Genomic DNA, 17,359 nt, shown 5'->3' with positions numbered 1-17,359 from the left:
CTGGTGCTCGTGTTCTTGATGTTGCGGCACAGGTTCCCGAGATCCTGAACGGGGACGAGCGCGTCGGAGCTGTTGTGCTGCACGCGGGAGCGAACGACATCAGGCTGCGGCAGACGGAGGTTCTGAAGAAGGACTACAGGAGCCTGATCGAGACGGTACGCAGCACAGCGCCTAAAGCAGCGATCATCGTGTCTGGACCGCTTCCCACGTACAGACAAGGACAGGAAAGGTTCAGTAGACTTTTTGCATTAAATGAATGGTTAATGTCATTGTGTAATGAACAGGGGCTGCACTTTGTAAATAACTGGCATCTGTTTTGGGAAAGACCGAGACTGTACAGCACAGATGGTCTCCATCCCAGCCGAATCGGAGCGGCTGTGCTATCGGACAACATTTCCAAGACATTACGCACCAGATGACTAATGAGTCAAAGTCCAAATTACAGCCTTTGCGGTCCAAACTTAACTAATAAGCATAGTGTGGAACATTATATAGAAACTGTGTCTATTCCTCGTTTAGTGAAGCCAAACAATAAATCTAGTGTAGGATCTAGCAAAAATCTTATTGTAATTAAACCAGAAAATCTAAATATCAGTCAACAAAAACAATTTCTAAAGCTAGGTCTCCTAAACATTAGATCGCTCACACCTAAGGCGGTTATCGTAAATGAAATGGTCACAGACAATAACTTCGATGTTCTGTGCCTTACTGAAACCTGGCTTAAACCAAATGAGTATTTCGGTCTAAACGAATCTACTCCGCCAGGATACTGTTATAAACATGAGCCTCGTCTGATCGGTCGTGGCGGCGGTGTTGCAACAATCTATAAAGATATTTTTAATATTACTCAGAAAACAGGTCACAGGTTTAATTCATTTGAAGTACTTGTGCTAAATGTTACGCTCTTAGATGTAAAAAGGAAATCTATATTATCTCTAGCCCTGGCTACTGTATATAGACCTCCAGGGCCATATGCTGAATTCCTAAAAGAGTTCGCAGACTTTCTCTCGGATCTATTGGTAAATGTCGATAAAGCAATAATTGCTGGAGATTTTAACATACACGTAGATAATACAAATGATGCTTTAGGGGCTGCGTTTACAGATTTATTAAACTCCTTTGGGGTCAAACAAAACGTCAGTGGTCCCACTCATCGTCTAAATCATACACTAGATTTAATTATATCATATGGAACCGATCCAACTGATATAGATATTATACCGCAAAGCGATGATGTCACTGATCATTACATGGTGACTTGCATAATACGTACTGCTGAAATATGTCATGTTGCGCCACGTTATAGACCAGGCAGAACAATCCTTCCAACCACTATAGATGGATTTTCAAATAGCTTACCTGATCTATCTAAGCTGCTAAGTGAACCCAAACAAACAGATGAATTAGAGGAAATGACTAGCAGTTTAAGCACCATTCTTACTAGTACATTAGATATTGTTGCGCCAATTAAATTAAAAAAGGTTCGAGAGAAAATTAAAGCACCGTGGTACAACAGTGCTACGCATGCTATCAAGAGAGAAACTCGCAACTTAGAGCGTAAATGGAAACAAACTAATTTAGAGGTCTTTAGAATCGCGTGGAAAGACAGTATGTCACGTTATAAAAAGACACTAAAAACAGCCAGGGCTGAGCATCTCCGCAAACTAATCGAAAATAACCAAAATAATCCAAGGTTTTTATTTAACACCGTGGCTAGGCTAACAAATAAACAGACATCACCAGAGCAAAATATACCTTTACAGTTTAGTAGTAATGATTTTATGAATTACTTCAATGCGAAAATAGAAAGCATCCGAAACAAAATTATAAATGTACAATCCGCTATGGTGTCTTATGATTCAGCTTCAATTATGGACCCTCTAGAACAACTAAACTGCTTTACAACGATAGGACAGGAGGAGCTAAATAAACTTATCATTGCATCTAAACCAACAACTTGTTTATTAGATCCAATACCCACTAAACTACTGAAAGAACTATTACCTGTAGTGGAAGAGCCTCTCCTCAATATTATTAACTCGTCTTTATCTTTAGGTCATGTCCCAAAAATATACAAGCTGGCTGTAATAAAACCGCTCATTAAGAAACCGCAATTAGATCCAAATAACTTGGCAAATTACAGACCCATTTCAAATCTTCCATTTATGTCCAAAATACTTGAAAAAGTAGTGTCCGCTCAATTGTGCTCTTTTTTGCAAGAAAATGATATCTATGAAAAATTCCAGTCAGGATTCAGACCGCATCATAGTACAGAAACTGCGCTAGTTAAAATTACAAATGATTTACTTTTAGCTTCTGACCAAGGCTGTATCTCAATACTAGTCCTACTTGATCTTACACAGTAAATTTGAAATCCGGAAATCAACACCAAAAGAGTTAATTTCAACACTTTAAAAGTGTATATTTGGGAACCACCCACAAAGTGTTACTTCAACACTTTCAAAAGTGTTGCCTCTCTCAACACCGACACAGTGTTACAATTCAAACACTAAGAGAGTGGAATTTTAACACCAATGCAGATAACAACAACACTGCCAGTGTTTACTTCTTCAACCTTATAGTAGTCAAATTACACCATCCTGGTGTTAATAGAACACATTTTTACAAATAAAAACACCAAAGAAGTTACCAGTTTTTCTTATTAGGGTTATGCATTACCTACTGTACTTAAATGATTTGTCAGTTTATTTTCTTCAGTTCTTTAAATCTGAAAAGAATAATTTCACTTTGAAAAACACATAACTCTTTATTACTCTTTCAAAACTTTATTTCAAAACAATCCAGAAAGTATGGGATCATAGTAGAATTCAGTTCATTGTAAAGTTGAAAATAAAGGCAAATGTAAACAGTTGTTTCAAGCAAACTATTTTTTTTATTACCGAACAAACACGTTTACATCATAGGTTAACTTTTAAAATAAACGATGAATGCACTGTAATCAGAATTATATGATGTGATCAAATGGTGTCCTGAACATATCAGTGAATGTGAGTCCTGTGTCAGTGAAGTTGATTCAGTACCTTTGACTTTGCAACAGTACAGCAGTGCTTGAGTCAAAAACATTCAGCAGATGAAGAACAGTAGCAGGATATGAGTGGATCACGTGTGTGTCTCCAGTCACTAACAGTAAAGTTCAGTGCATAGTTGTTTCACAGAGCAGCAAAAGCTGTGTAGATCCAACTTTCTCGAAAAATCCTGTAGGACTGGGTACCTAGACAACACAAAACCAGATCAATTACAATTAATACCATTTGTGTTTCATAAATACAGCAGGTTTATGGTGAAAAAAGTTCAATCATCGACTCAAACAAGAAACCATTTTGGTTAGATTAAGACTTGCATTTATTGATTTCCAAGAAAATTGAAGATTTAATTCATCCAAAAAATTTAATTCTGTCATTAATTATTCACCCTTGTTGTTCCAAACCAGTAAGAGTTTTGCTCATCTTGGGAACACTTAAAGGGATAGTTCACCCAAAAATGAAAATTCTAGCACTAATTACTCAACCCTCGTGTTGTTCCAACTCGGTAAGACTTTCCTTCATCTTCGGGAGACAAATGAATGATATTGTTGATTAAATCTGATAGCTGGATCACTCCTGCAAAGCCTTTTAAGGGATTGAAACTTGGCAGCCAATAAAAGTTATTAAAGACATTGTTAAAATAGTCAGAGTGACTACAGTGGCTCAACCTTAAGTTTATCAAGTGACGAGAATACTTTTTGTGCGCAAAACAAACTAAAAATTAAAAATATTACAATCAACTATTCATTTTCTTCTGTGTGGGCCTGAGCAAGTTAACAGTGTAACAGTGCAGCGCTACTGTGTTGTACGTCACACACACACACACGACCAGCGTCAGCCAATAGTGAGCCTGTGTGTGACGTACAACACCGAGGCGCTGCGCTGTTACACTACGAGAAGCCCATCTCGAGGCCCACAGAGAAGGAAATGCATAGTTGAATAAAGTCGTAATTTCTGTTAGTTTTTTTGCGCACACAAAGCATTCTCGTTTGGATTGGATTTAGGATTGCGCTTCTGTAATCAACAATATCTTTAATGACTTTCTGGGCCAGCAAGTTTTGATCCCTTAGAAGCCTATGGAGGAGTGATCCAGCTCACAGATTTAATCAAAAATATCTTAATTTGTGTTCCGAAGATGAATGAGTCTTGTGAGGTTGGAACAACATGAGGGTGAGTAATTACTGACAGAATTGACATTTTTGGGTGAACAGTCCCTTTAATAAAGATATTTTTAATGAAATCTAAGAGAATTCTGTCCATTCATCTAAAGCCTATTCAACGACCACTTCAAAAACCACGGAAAGGTATAAAGGAAATCAAAAGTAATCCATGTGACTCTAGTGGTTTAACCTCAACCTTTTTGACAATTTTAACTCAACTTTATTTACAAAATATTAATCTTCAATGCACATACATGCACATCAACAACAAGCACGAGTTGTAACTTTGTCATGAACGCATGTTGGAAATAAATATTTAATAAATTAAGCTGTAAATGTGTTTTTGCTGCAAACACAGCACTTGCATAGTTTAATAAACATTTATGTTAAACCACTGGAGTTGCATGGAGTACTTTAATGATGTACTTTTGTCTGGGGCTTGAAAGTGGTAGTTGTGTAGATTGTCAATGGAGGGACAGGAAGCTCTCCGATTTCATTAAAAATATGTTTGTTTGTGTTGTGAACATGAAAAAGTCTCACTTGTTTGGAAAGACATGAGGGTGAGTAATTAATAACAGAATTTCCATTTGTGGGTGAACTAACACTTTAAGAAAAAATAAAGACACGCACCTTAAGAAATCTCACTAAATTGTCAGCCGTCGGATTCCGGAAGGATCGGTGTTCCCGTCTTGTGGCTTTGTATGTTGGGGGCAGGTGATGGGCAGAGATTTTCCAATCAGTTGAGTCTAAAATTAAACAGCAAGAAAACATCTCCTTGTCAAATCATGAAAACCATTGGTTCGAAATCTTATTTTAAGTATATATATATATATATATACACTAGATTTACTTTTGTAAATTAATTTGACTGGACAAATTCAAAATGAGTGTTATGAAACAAAGAAAATCTAGCTATACCAAATAACAACCAAGCTATGATTATTTTTTGTTTGTGCCCATGACTCTCTCATATGTTAACTTATCTGTTCTCTTTCCATCACCAGGTTCTAGTCTGTACAGTCTTTAAACACCAAGCCTGGTACCCTTAGTCACTTCATATAAATCATAGTGCATCATAGAAATGCTCCTAGCAAACACAAATTGTAAAAATCAATACATTTAAACATTAAAGCATCTCCAAATATCAACCAAAAGTTAATCTGATAAATACATTTTGCATCAATATTTAATTTGAAATAATTGCAATTTGCTTACCCATTCTAAAAAGATTGGTCCTCCAAATAAGGAAATAAAGTGCAAATTCCACGTGCATTGTTGGTCCGCAGTTTGTGGAGTTGTTCTTCTGTTTTATACGTTAACGTTAGGTCTGCTGGCAGACGAGAGTAAAAGATAGTTTTAGGATAAATCCTTTATGATATTTGCACATCACACATATCGTCATAAACAATATAATATTATAAAACACGTATAGTAAATGAGTTAAACACTTACTTAATCGGTGTTTTTATTGTTAAAAGCAAACTCCGTGTCTGCACTCTGCACTGCTTTTTGAAATGCGTCACGAGCAGGTCACGAGTCAAAGAAGATGCAGGACCTAGACTGTGAGAGGTTTAGGCGCGCACATCACATAAATATCGTTACAAAACAATATAATGCCATGAAATTCATGTGGTAAATTATGTTAAAAACACTTACTTTAGGTGTTTCCCTGTTAACGTTAGCTACAAGCCTCCTCCTCGTCAGCTCCGTGTTTCAAAGATGATGTCGTCTTTGAAAAGAATTTCGACCGTTTAATCGCGCAGAACATTTAAATATCGCTTTGAATCAATGTGTTATAAAATATATTGGCTATGTGAATTAGAAAACACTTACTTTCGTTGTTTCCCTGTTAAAAAGCAAACCCATCCTGGTCTGCTCCGCATCGCGCGTCATAGAAAATACCCCTTCTGAGAGCGGTTTGCTCGTCCACAGCACATACATATTGTTATAAAACAATATGGTGTTATAAAATGAATATATAAATGCGATTTAACGCATAATAAATGCGTGTTTCCTCCTCGCATGTCTTGCGACTCGAGTCAAAGAAAATGGCGCCTGTGAAGAAAGTTTCAACTCGTTTCGTCCCGCCCAGCGCGTAAATGTCCCGGATGTGACTAGTAACACTCTCGGTGTTCTCAAAGCAGATCTGGTGTATAACTCCACATATTTTCACCAGCCAGAGAGTGTGGTTTACACTAGCAGTGTTAATCCCTTGAAATTCAACACCAGAAAATTAACACTTTACTCTAAAAGTCCTTAACACCAGGATTTCAACACTGGAGATTTTACTGTGTAGCGCTGCGTTCGACACTATAGATCATATAATACTCTTGGATCGACTACAAAACTTCACCGGTGTCCAGGGACAGGCATTAAGCTGGTTTAGATCGTACTTATCGGACCGTTCTCATTTTGTCTGTTTAAATGGGAAAAAATCAAAGATAACGTCAGTAGACTATGGAGTACCGCAAGGATCAGTTTTAGGCCCTCTGCTATTCTCAATATATATGCTGCCACTTGGTAATATTATAAGAAAACATGGAATTAATTTCCACTGTTACGCTGACGCAACCTGATCTCACAGAATTCCGTGAAATGAACACGGACTCTTAACTCAAAATCCGTTGCAGTGTCACGGATTTGCCAAAAAATCCGTGATGTGCCCACGGAATTGATGCCTATGTAAGTCAATGACAGGCAGCATCCGTGGTCTACACACGGGCTTACAATACCTGCGCGCTCCCCCAATTGACGTCGTTTTATAATTTGGAAAGATATATTCTGAATTTACTTAAAGTACTTTACTTTACATATTTGATTTTAACTTGATATTGCATTGTTCTGTCGTCGTTTGATCGCTAGGATAACGTCTGGTCACCCTGAATTCCGTGACCGTACCACGGAATATTCGGTGGTCGCCACAGATTGGTTCACCGTTACTGGACGATATTGCTGCTGATTTTGATACTTTAGGTTGGCTATTCAAGCTGTCTGGGTTTGTGATGCATGTAGTCTAATTAAACTGTGAACTTTTGTATCTTCCCTGACCAGTTATAGCATTTTGCTTATTGACAAATGATGGGACCACGGGTTTCTTCCGTGACCGTACCACGGAATATTCGGTGGTCGCCACAGATTGTTTCACTTTCACTGGACGAGGTTGCCTATTGCTGATTTTGACACTTTAGGCTATTCAAGTTGTCCGTGTTTGTGATGCATGTAGTCTAATTAAACTGTGAACTCCTTATCTGACCAGTTTCTAGCTTTTGCTTTTTGACAAATTCTGTGATGGCACCACGGATTCTTCCGTGATGGGCCCACGGGTTTCTTCCGTGACCGTACCACGGAATATTCGGTGGTCGCCACACCTTTACTGGACGATATTGCTGCTGAGTTTGATACTTTAGGTTGGCTATTCATGTTGTCTGGGTTTGTGATGCATGTAGTCTAATTAAACTGTGAACTTTTTTATCTCCCCTGACCAGTTTCTATAGCCTTTTGCTTATTGACAAATTCCGTGATGGCACCACGGGTTTCTTCCGTGACCGTACCACGGAATATTCGGTGGTCGCCACAGATTGTTTCACCTTTACTGGGCGATATTGCTGCTGGTTTTGACACTTTAGGCTATTCAAGTTGTCCGTGTTTGTGATGCATGTAGTCATGTGAACTTCTTATCCCCTGCAGTTTGTACAGCCTTTTGCTTATTGACAAATTCTGTGATGGCACCACGGATTCTTCCGTGATGGGACCACGGGTTTCTTCCGTGACCGTACCACGGAATATTCGGTGGTCGCCACAGATTGTTTCACCTTCACTGGAGATTGCCTATTGCTGATTTTGACACTTTAGGCTATTCGAGTTGTCTGTTCGCGATGAAATGTAGCCTCATTAAACTGTGAACATATTATCTCCCCTGATCATTTTGTGTATAACAGTTTTCCACATTGTCAAATTCTGAATCCGTGATGGACACACGGATAACTGGCAGGCTCGATCAATCAAACTCCCCATCCATCAGCCTGGTGTAAATAATATTTGGACTAATTTACTTTTTTTTTTTTTTTACTTTAATTTACTCAATTGACAGATAGACATATACAGACAACGAAAAAAATGATAAAGACTTATAATAAATTAATGTTAAATCGGACGTGTTGCCATGGCGGCGACCCCACGGCACTTTCGCGGTTTTTCCGTCATTGCGAGGATCCCCTCTACCAATCGGTATGTATCTCAGACCTGCTACTTATTTACTAAATATAAATGTTGAAATATAAGTTTTAATGCGTTTTAGATCGCTTGTAGGCTATTGTTCATTGCTAAATATTTGACATGATATCGTGTCTGTAAATAACGTTAGCTGCTAACGTTAGTTGTTTTTCTCTAAAAAAAAAGTATGCATTTTAAGAAATATTTAAAAGACGTTTTCTCAAAATTATTTTTTTTTGTCATTCTCCAGTAACGTTACCAACATATCATCCTCTGTAGCACCATGTACACCAAAGAAATATAGTGAAAATCGTTTATTTTTGATGAAAAGTGAGATGAAAGCATATAACGTTAACGTTAGGCCCTATCCTGAAATCCATCTGATATTCTTTTTCCATCTTGTGTAAACTAAATGAAAAAATAATTTTCCACCTGGATTTATCATGTGTTCAGATTTGTTACCGAAAATATATATGCAAAATTGTGCATATTTAATGAGATATTTCCTATTTTGCATAATTAAACATACAAATTTCAAAAACTTATAATACATTGTTTTTATATACTTGGGTAATTAATCAACTGAGGAAGGTTCATGGTGATCATGCTAATAGATTCATTTATTTTAAAAATTTTACCCTATTCACCTTTAGTGTCTCGCATTAATGTAGACATTAAATTTTTTTTCTCAGAGATGCATCTAATTATGCTTTCTTGTCTGTTCTACAGATTATTTGCATCTTATCTCCATTTCTCTGTCTCTATTTCAGTTTTATATAGAAAACAAAGGCACTTTTAAGAGCCACTCTTTCAATCTCTCTCTCACTGTTTCTCTCTAGTCTCTCTCTCTCTCACACACACACACTCTCTCTCTCTCTCTCTCTCTCTCTCTCTCTCTCTCTCTCTCTCACTCACACAAACACGCACGCACGCACACACTCATCTTCATATTTGTACTGTTTGTCTATTGTCTGTATTTTTGTATTGTATCTGTGCATGCACCATGTCGGAAAACCACCCAGCAGTCTTCGAAGATCCTAGTGAGGTCAGATGGCATATGGCTGCTGAAATAAGCAAGGCTCTTCTCAACGAGGCCAGGGTGAGAAATTTTGACAACTTTACACCCATATCTATGTCAAATAACTATTGGTATTACAGATTGTTTGTTGTAGTTGCTGTTGATGTTCTTGACATTTAATGGACATTGGAGTAGTGTAGTATTTTATGTCTTGTAGTTTTAGTTTTGTGTTTTTTTAATGTTAGTTACTTTGCGTCCAAAGTCCAAACATAACCATAAGTCTGATATTCTATTAGAAAACATTAATATTTTATTTTCATATAGGCTGCAATGGGAAGCCATGTCCCTCAAAAAAGAAAGAGGACTAAGAGAGGGAAAGCAGTCGCAAGCGCAGCGGCCACAAGTAACAGACGTAAGAAACGTCAAAAAAAAACAAAAAACGTTGTGCATTAGGTTCGTTGTTTATTACACTGTTATAGTTTAATAATGATTATTATCTAATATCTAAATGCTGGTGAGATGTATGATGGAATTTTGTGAATTTTCTGGGGTGAAATATATGATGCTTTACAGTAAGACCCTGATAGAATAGATAACCTATTGCATTGGCCTTTACAGCTTCTGAAGTTCAAGTGATCACAGTGTCTGAGGAAGTCCCTCACATCGAAGAAGAGATGACTGCAAGTCTTGGTCAGTATGTCTGTATAATCCCTATAACATTTCCTATCCCTCCATATCAACAACTTTTCTAATGACCCTGTAAACTTTTCCTCGATTCATTGTTGTTGATGTCTCACACTTCTTCTCCACGTAACTACATTAAAAGTGGTTTGTGTTTGTATTTGTATTTTGTTGTTGTAGAAAGAATGTGCATTATATTATAAATTTTTACAATTCTGCACTCATTGCTTTTGCATAGCTCGCTTTTAGAAATTTTTTCCTATTTTGGGGAGTGATAGACACTCCTACTCTTCATTTCAAACTGGTCTATTATCGGAAGCATATTACACGTTTTGTGAAACCATTGTGATACAATGGTTTGTGATACCATGATCAAATCCATATACAGTACATTAAACCAACATTGAATGGACACTGTCATGTATGGCTTGGTCAATGTCAGATTTTAATAATTATTGTTGTACCATTCAGTCAATTTTACCTATTGTGCCTTCACTCAATCGAAGGGTTGTTTAACAGTTATTTTTTTTCATTTATTTTTTTTAGATACACGTCTTCAATAGCTGAGGGACACGCTTGACTCAGTTGAGGTTAATGTGGCAGCTGAAAAAAACAGCATGGGCACAGCGGCAGCTACACGCTGATACAAGGGCAAAAGCAGCAAGGCCAGTGCTGCTTGATGCTAAACTGTCCGCTGAAAGAGATGTCAACCAAAAATGCACTATATAGGTTTGACGTCTTCGACGCTTTTACTCACATTAAAGTTTCGGCTCCTTCGATGTCAAGGCATGCCTTTTTAAAGCTACTGGAGCACCGTTCTGTTCAGGCTGGAAGGGTAAATCTGCTTGAATCATTGTAACACATAATCATATTAATGTATCTAATATTGTGATATTTATTTTCTGTAAACACTAATAATTTTTTATGTCATAGCCAGGGAATGTCTGTGCAGATACATTCCAGAAAAGTTTTTTCGAATATTGTTTTTGCAAACATACAGAAGATGTGATGTGTGAAGTAAATGACTTTTATTGTCCAGCATCAGAGGCAGCAGCATGACAAGAGTATGTCTAATACTGCATATTAAGACAGTATATCTATTGTTTATGTTTGTTTGTTTGTCTTTTCTGTTTTCTATTTGTTAAGATGAGTGATATCTAACTTTACAGGCAGATAACAGTGGAACATGTGGCGTTTCAAGGTTCAGGGCAAGTAAGGAGATGTCAAAAAAATCATCGTCCAAAATAGATGAAGAGGGCATACAAGTGGCAGTCTGCAGGTATGTGGGTAGATCAGAAGTATGCAATTGTACAGATGCCACTTGTCACACCCTGTGGAAACTCAATTGTGGATAAATGCATCAGAGTCAGGTTCAGAGTCAGGTATTTCCTAATGGGAAGTAAAGTCCTTTCCGTCCTTCAGATGAGATGTTAAACTGAGGTCCTGACTCTGTGGTCATTAAAAATCCCAGGTTGTCCTTCAAAAAGAGTCGGGGTGTAATGCCGACATCCTGGTCAAATTTGCTCCTTGGCCTCTGTCCATCATGGCCTCCCAATCATCCCCATATACTGATTGGCTTCATCACTTTATTTATTTTTAAAATAAATTACTTGATGGGGATGAGTGTTTGCGATTGAGGATTGATGGGGATGAGTGTTTGCGATTGAGGATTGATGGGGATGAGTGTTTGTGTGCGTGCGTATGTGCAAATGGATTTAAGCTTTGAATAGAGGTTTTTGATTAGCTCTGTTTTCCACAGGTCTTATTGTGTAAACAGATCATTAAAAATATTGTCCTCTTGTGCATCAGACACGGGATATTGCTGCGTGGACTGGACCACTACCGTGGCGAGGTCTTTGCCGACCCAATGTTTTTACAGAAACAATTGTCAGAGAGGGCCAATGTCACTTTCTTTTGCATGGATGTTGTCTGCAGGTAATTTTTCTCTTTCATATTGAAACTTGGTCAACCTACTGTACATTAAATGGCAAGTGCCTGTTTTTTTTTTCAGTCATTTTATATTGATGGCCAGGCAAAGTATTAGTTAATGCCTACTAATGCTGTGCTTCTTTTTAGGTACTGGCAGCCATACCTAAGCAAAGCGACTGAAGAATCATCCGATCTTCAACCACTGATGGAAATGAGGCCATTTCTTAGTGTGATGCATGCCAAAGCTCATACAGCAAAATGCGAGGTACCTCAAATTACTGAAATTTAGATGCAACAGTAGCCAGCAGGCAGCTAGTGCTAGAAGACGTGCAATGATTGTTTTTTATTATTTTAAATTGTTATTAGTAGTAATATACTAAGTTGTAAGTCTGTGATTAGTATATCTTGTGTAGTATATTATGCAGATAAAATATGACACCTTTAAAGTGAAAAAGATTTGAATGTGCACATAATAAATGACATTATTTAAAGTTATGGTATGAAATTAATCCAACACTGTTGCAGGTGAGATGGGGCGGTATGAATCAGGATGGAGCAGGGAACACTGTTGGAGAGGAAGTTGAGCAAGTATGTTATTACAGACATTATTGTAACTATGTAGATATAGGAGATTTTACTGATACATTTAAGCAGTGTGTGAAGGATAAAGTACATCAGGGTACCAAACAAAGATCTATGCTTGCTCGAATGACCATCAGAGCACGATCTGAACTGTAGTTGCAACACATATTTTGTTGAAATAAAAAAGTGAAGTGAGCAGTGGTGTTTTATGCATGATGCATCACTATTTCAAGCTTTGTTCCCTCTGAGCTTCACTATTTAATTATATACACTCATTTGATCATGTTAGGGAAATTCATTATCTGCAAATTCATTATCTGCATTATCTGATAAGATATTAGTTAAACAATAAGACAAACAATAAAACAGTATGGCTACATGTTCACATATACATACATTTTTTTTTATGTTATATAGGAATACATTAATTTCTGTATTGTTTATCTAGGTAAACAGCTTTCTATCCAGGGCAGCTCTTGTCACAAAGTACATGACAAAGGCAGGTTGATATGACACAATACAAACCATACGCTATGATGAGGTATTTCTGACTTCTAAAATGTAATTTTCATGTTATCCTTGCACTAAAGTAATTTTTGTGTTTGGTCATGTCTAACTGCAATGGTCTTTCTCATGTAAACTGATCCAATCATGCATGCATATTTTTTTGTAATCAGGGAGAGAGAATATGCTTACGCAACAGGCCATGGGGTGGAACAGAAAAAAGACAGAGAACCTTCATAAAGTCTTAGCCTGCAGATACATCAAAGTAAGGGCATTTCCCAATGGTCCTTTTGCCTGACACAACATACATTTTAACAACAAACTGCAGAGCTGGCGTCTATCCATCTGTAATAAGCTCATTCATCTATTAATTTATAAACTGTAGGTTATGGAATTTCAATTTGATCTCGGTATTGTCTGAAAGCTTGTATGGTATTTTTTATTTTTGTGTGATTTCAAGATTTCCGAGAAGGTAAAGCTGGAAGTTGCCAGCTTCAGTGATTTCCGCCAGAAGAATGACATCACTGAACAAACAGCACAGCAGTGGGTGTGTGATGTTCAGCAGTGGACAGTCACAGGTAAATCACATCTGTTAATTAGTTTGTTCAAATATTAACTACTTAAGGTGATCAGACATTTTAAATTAAACAATTTCTGAAATAATTGTGTTTCCTATTAAGAGCCAGGGAGCACAGCAGAACAGGGAGCAACAGAGGATCTCAGGGCTGAGATAGAGAGCATCATAGTGGCTCTGCTACGCAAGAAGCAGGAACTCTATCGTCAGCATGGTTGGTTGACTGATATTCAAATGGCACATTGCAAACAAACAAAAACAGTTTTCCTGATAGTTTTCTTATTTCGCTTTGCAGATAGCAACCAGACAAGACAGATAAAAAGAAGAAAAATAAGAGAATTAAAAAAAAAATGAAACAAAAGATCCAGCTGTACAATGCTATTGCAGAAGATAAAATTGATGAGGAGTTGGGCTCAAATTCGACAGAGGACTACATCCTGCCTTGGGAGAGACGTGAGGATGGTATGGTGGTAGTCCTGACATGTTCTTGAAAATGTATACCTGTCTGTATACGATATTGCAAAATCTCCCTCTCTCTCTCTCCCTCTCTCTCCCTCTCTCTCTCTCTCTCCCTCTCTCTCTCTCTCTCTCTCTCTCTCTCTCTCCCTCTCTCTCCCTCTCTCTCTCTCTCTCCCTCTCTCTCTCTCTCTCTCTCTCTCTCTCTCTCTCATATGTTTTAGTTTATAACTTAATCGTAAATACTAAATCACTTTTTCATATTTCCATCTATTCCCACTACCTAAAGGTCACTCCTTCAGGTTAAAACGGTCTCTTGAGGAGGAGCAGAGCATCTGGTTAAGGAGATGTCTCAGCACATCACATCTCTCCATAAGGAGATAAAGGGAGTGGAGAAGCTGAAAGAGAACATCAGAATGGGCTGTAAGTCAAATTTGGATTTTTTTTTCCTCACTAACATATGTATAGTCCCTTTTCCATTGAATGGTATTGGTTCCACTCACCTCAACATGACTCTACTTGGTTTGGTTTCAAATTTTTGGTTTAATTTTCTACTGCATAAAAGTACCATTTCATGGAACCGGTTGCTATAGCGATACTGAAGTGAACTATCTTTGCATCACCATTTTGTAAAAGTTTGTAACAGCAATCACTACAGCAGAACAGATAAAATCAACAGTATTCTGAAATCATCGCATTACAGACATGTTTTTGGGGAGCAATATTTACTCTATCGGCTGTCCTGTCTCGCTAACTCTAAGCTGCTGTTGAGGACCTGCTCAGAACGTTAACATGATGCTAGCAATAACAATGACCACAGAGCTATCTGCACATCATTGTTGGAACTTCAACAGAGGTGGAACCAAAAGAGTCAAGTGGATCTGGTACCAGTCAGTGGAAAAGAGCCACAAGTTTTATTGTTTTCTACATTAGTTGTACGACTCTGCTCCACCCTCACACTTTGTTTAGCCCCCCCCCCCCCCCAAAAAAAAAATACAATGCATTATATTTTGAACAGAAATTAACAATCGCAAAAAAAAAAATTGTTTGAGCAAAGAAAAAAAAATGATTCTGTGCTCAATAAATGTATTTGCTATTAGCCATATGCACGTGCAATAATAACCCCTCTCACTCTGTTTACAGGTGCTCTCTCAAACTTATTCTCTGCACTCCTGTCAAGTCCCTCTCTCTCTCTCAACCTCTTAATTCTGTGCGCGCTCAACTCTTGACATGCTCGCTCAACGTGCAAGAGCGTTACAAGTGTGCCACAAAATCAACCAATCGGAAAATTAAAGGTAAATTGTGATTGGCTATTACAGCGCAGTCTCATCCCAAGACGTCATATAACTGATGTCTTGGGACGTCTTTTGACCATACGTCAACATCTGCCTTTTTAGGGTACCCTTAAACATCGGTTAGTTGACGTTACCGGATCCTAAACCTACCCCGTCACCTAACCGACATTAAAGGTAAAGCGTCAGTTGTATGACGTCCCAGGATCGTCAATATAACCGACGTTTAAGGGTACCCTATAAAGGCGGATATTGACGTATGGTAAAAATACGTCCCAAGATGTCAGTTATATGACTTCTTGGGATAAGACTGTGTAGGACTATTACGCTGTAGTCAGTTACCAGACGGGCTTTGGTTCTACTAGCGATTTGATTGGAGACAGCCAATCACAATTGACCTTTAATTTTCCGATTGGTTAATTTTGCGGCACACTTGTAACGCTGTTGCAAGTTGAGCAAGCGTGTGTGTCAAGAGTTGAGCACGAGAGAGAGAGAGAGGGACTTGACAGGAGTGCAGAGAATAAGTTTGAGAGAGCACCTGTAAACTGTGTGAGAGGGGTTATTATTGCACATTAATATGGATAATAGCAAATACATTTATTGAGCACAGAATCGTTTTTTTCTTTGCTCAAACTAATTTGTTTTTCAAAATATAGTTAATTTCTGTTCAAAATATAGTTCTCTGTGCTCAAAACTTAAAATTACTCGCTCAGGATTGAGGCACACAAATGACGCTATCCCCAGCTTCTGCAAACCCCCATCCCTCCCTGACTGCACTTTATACCTCCAATTTATGCAAAGTATAGGATGTTAAACATACAGTTTCAATGAATTTGAGTTCAATTGAATTTGAGAACAAGTAACATTTTTATGTCATATGTGGTTCTACATGCTATAATTTTTGAACAATATTAGTAATTCCCATGTTTATGTATGTTACAGATTTTGGTGACTTGTCAGAGGATGCTGCAGCTGGTTTCAAAAGTGTCCTCATGTGGAGGTCTTATGCACTGGAGAGTTTATGCCAACAAGCTGTAAGCACGGATAGTGCTATAGTTGATGACCTCCAGATACAGGACACAGAATGCAGATCGGACACTGATGACGAATATAACCTTAGTAGTCCAGAGTCAGAAGAAGATTAGAAAGGAGACCACTCTGTTTTGTTTTTAAAATCTGCTGATCCTTTCTTTTTCAACTTCAACAATTTCCAGCTTGTCTTCAACAACCTCCAGCAAGCAATAATTTATCGCTGCAGAATGGCCAGACTCTGGCTACCTTTTATTAGCAGGCTAACCCCCAAGCTATCAGACATGTAAATATGCACTAACCCTATGATAATTCAGTTATCAACATTAGGTGTTGTTAATTGTGAAATTATTTTGCACTGCAACTTCATATACTTCAATCATGAGTGTGTAATATAATTGCAATATTGACTGAATGGATTGGCCCTCTGGGTGGACTGTTTTATGCATTCTGGACTGTGACATTTCAACCTCAACTTTAGCACTTAAAGGACAATAGGGAGCTCATTTATGCTCTATTGAATTTTCTTGTGTCAGATGTGTTTTGTGGTACATGTGAGCACACAAAGATAGATTTCTTCAACTGGAAATGGCTACAATAAACTTGAATGAATTTGAAAGTGTAAATAATTTGTGATTGTAAAAAGTGCATAAAGTACATAATTGCCTTGTAGTCTTTATTCAAAATCTACATTTTACAGTATACTGTCATAATATAAAAACTCTTCAGGATGCAGACGTGGCACTGGTGAAATCAAAAGTCAAAAATTGTCCATGGGACCTGGTGTCACTTGGCAGTACTTAACGCGCTGTGTTGACTTGACAGATCAGAGATTTGATAAAAACCCATTAATCTTGTTTTTCATATATTCAAAACCA

At 37.7% G+C, this 17,359-nt stretch overlaps 1 protein-coding gene and 1 long non-coding RNA gene across 11 annotated transcripts; one reads left to right on the top strand and one right to left on the bottom strand.

The window, feature by feature from the left end:
• Nucleotides 1-2,766: 2,766 nt before the first annotated feature.
• LOC148961409 (uncharacterized) lies at nt 2,767-6,497 on the bottom strand. 2 transcript variants are annotated; one of them, XR_016154325.1, is made up of 7 exons: nt 6,038-6,497; nt 5,861-5,933; nt 5,657-5,764; nt 5,420-5,534; nt 5,184-5,291; nt 4,835-4,950; nt 2,767-3,232 (listed from the first exon to the last, which is right to left on the bottom strand). It is a non-coding gene; the product is annotated as an uncharacterized LOC148961409 (long non-coding RNA). The 2 variants fall into 2 exon arrangements; XR_016154326.1 differs by lacking the exon at nt 5,184-5,291 and having other exon boundaries at nt 6,038-6,496.
• A 436-nt stretch (nt 6,498-6,933) lies between these two features.
• LOC120462377 (uncharacterized) lies at nt 6,934-17,153 on the top strand. 9 transcript variants are annotated; one of them, XM_089128149.1, is made up of 16 exons: nt 6,934-8,431; nt 9,146-9,515; nt 9,759-9,887; nt 10,053-10,124; nt 10,662-10,950; nt 11,285-11,394; nt 11,925-12,050; nt 12,192-12,309; nt 12,570-12,632; nt 13,075-13,129; nt 13,304-13,395; nt 13,591-13,708; nt 13,811-13,918; nt 14,000-14,166; nt 14,450-14,583; nt 16,395-17,153. In XM_089128149.1, exons 5-14 carry the CDS (start codon nt 10,795-10,797, stop codon nt 14,056-14,058), a joined length of 1,005 nt encoding a protein of 334 aa, XP_088984275.1. In that variant the 5' UTR covers nt 6,934-8,431; nt 9,146-9,515; nt 9,759-9,887; nt 10,053-10,124; nt 10,662-10,794; the 3' UTR covers nt 14,059-14,166; nt 14,450-14,583; nt 16,395-17,153. The 9 variants fall into 9 exon arrangements, with proteins under 9 accessions (XP_088984275.1, XP_088984279.1, XP_088984276.1 ...); XM_089128153.1 differs by adding an exon at nt 11,155-11,179 and having other exon boundaries at nt 6,934-9,515; XM_089128150.1 differs by having other exon boundaries at nt 6,934-9,515; nt 9,759-9,846.
• The last annotated feature ends 206 nt before the right edge of the window (nt 17,154-17,359 follow it).

This window comes from Pimephales promelas, unplaced genomic scaffold, assembly GCF_988280905.1.
Source record: "Pimephales promelas unplaced genomic scaffold, fPimPro1.hap1.1 HAP1_SCAFFOLD_52, whole genome shotgun sequence".
NCBI lineage: Eukaryota > Metazoa > Chordata > Actinopteri > Cypriniformes > Leuciscidae > Pimephales > Pimephales promelas.
This window is presented reverse-complemented; position numbering and strand designations above follow the sequence as displayed.

Excerpts from the sequence above, each read along its gene's own strand:
- LOC120462377 (XM_089128149.1), top strand. The coding sequence starts at position 10,795 with ATGCTAAACTGTCCGCTGAAAGAGATGTCAACCAAAAATGCACTATAT. Across the intron at positions 10,951-11,284 it reads GTTCTGTTCAGGCTGGAAGG|GCAGATAACAGTGGAACATG; the intron begins GTAAATCTGCTT and ends CTAACTTTACAG. Across the intron at positions 13,396-13,590 it reads TAGCCTGCAGATACATCAAA|ATTTCCGAGAAGGTAAAGCT; the intron begins GTAAGGGCATTT and ends TGTGATTTCAAG.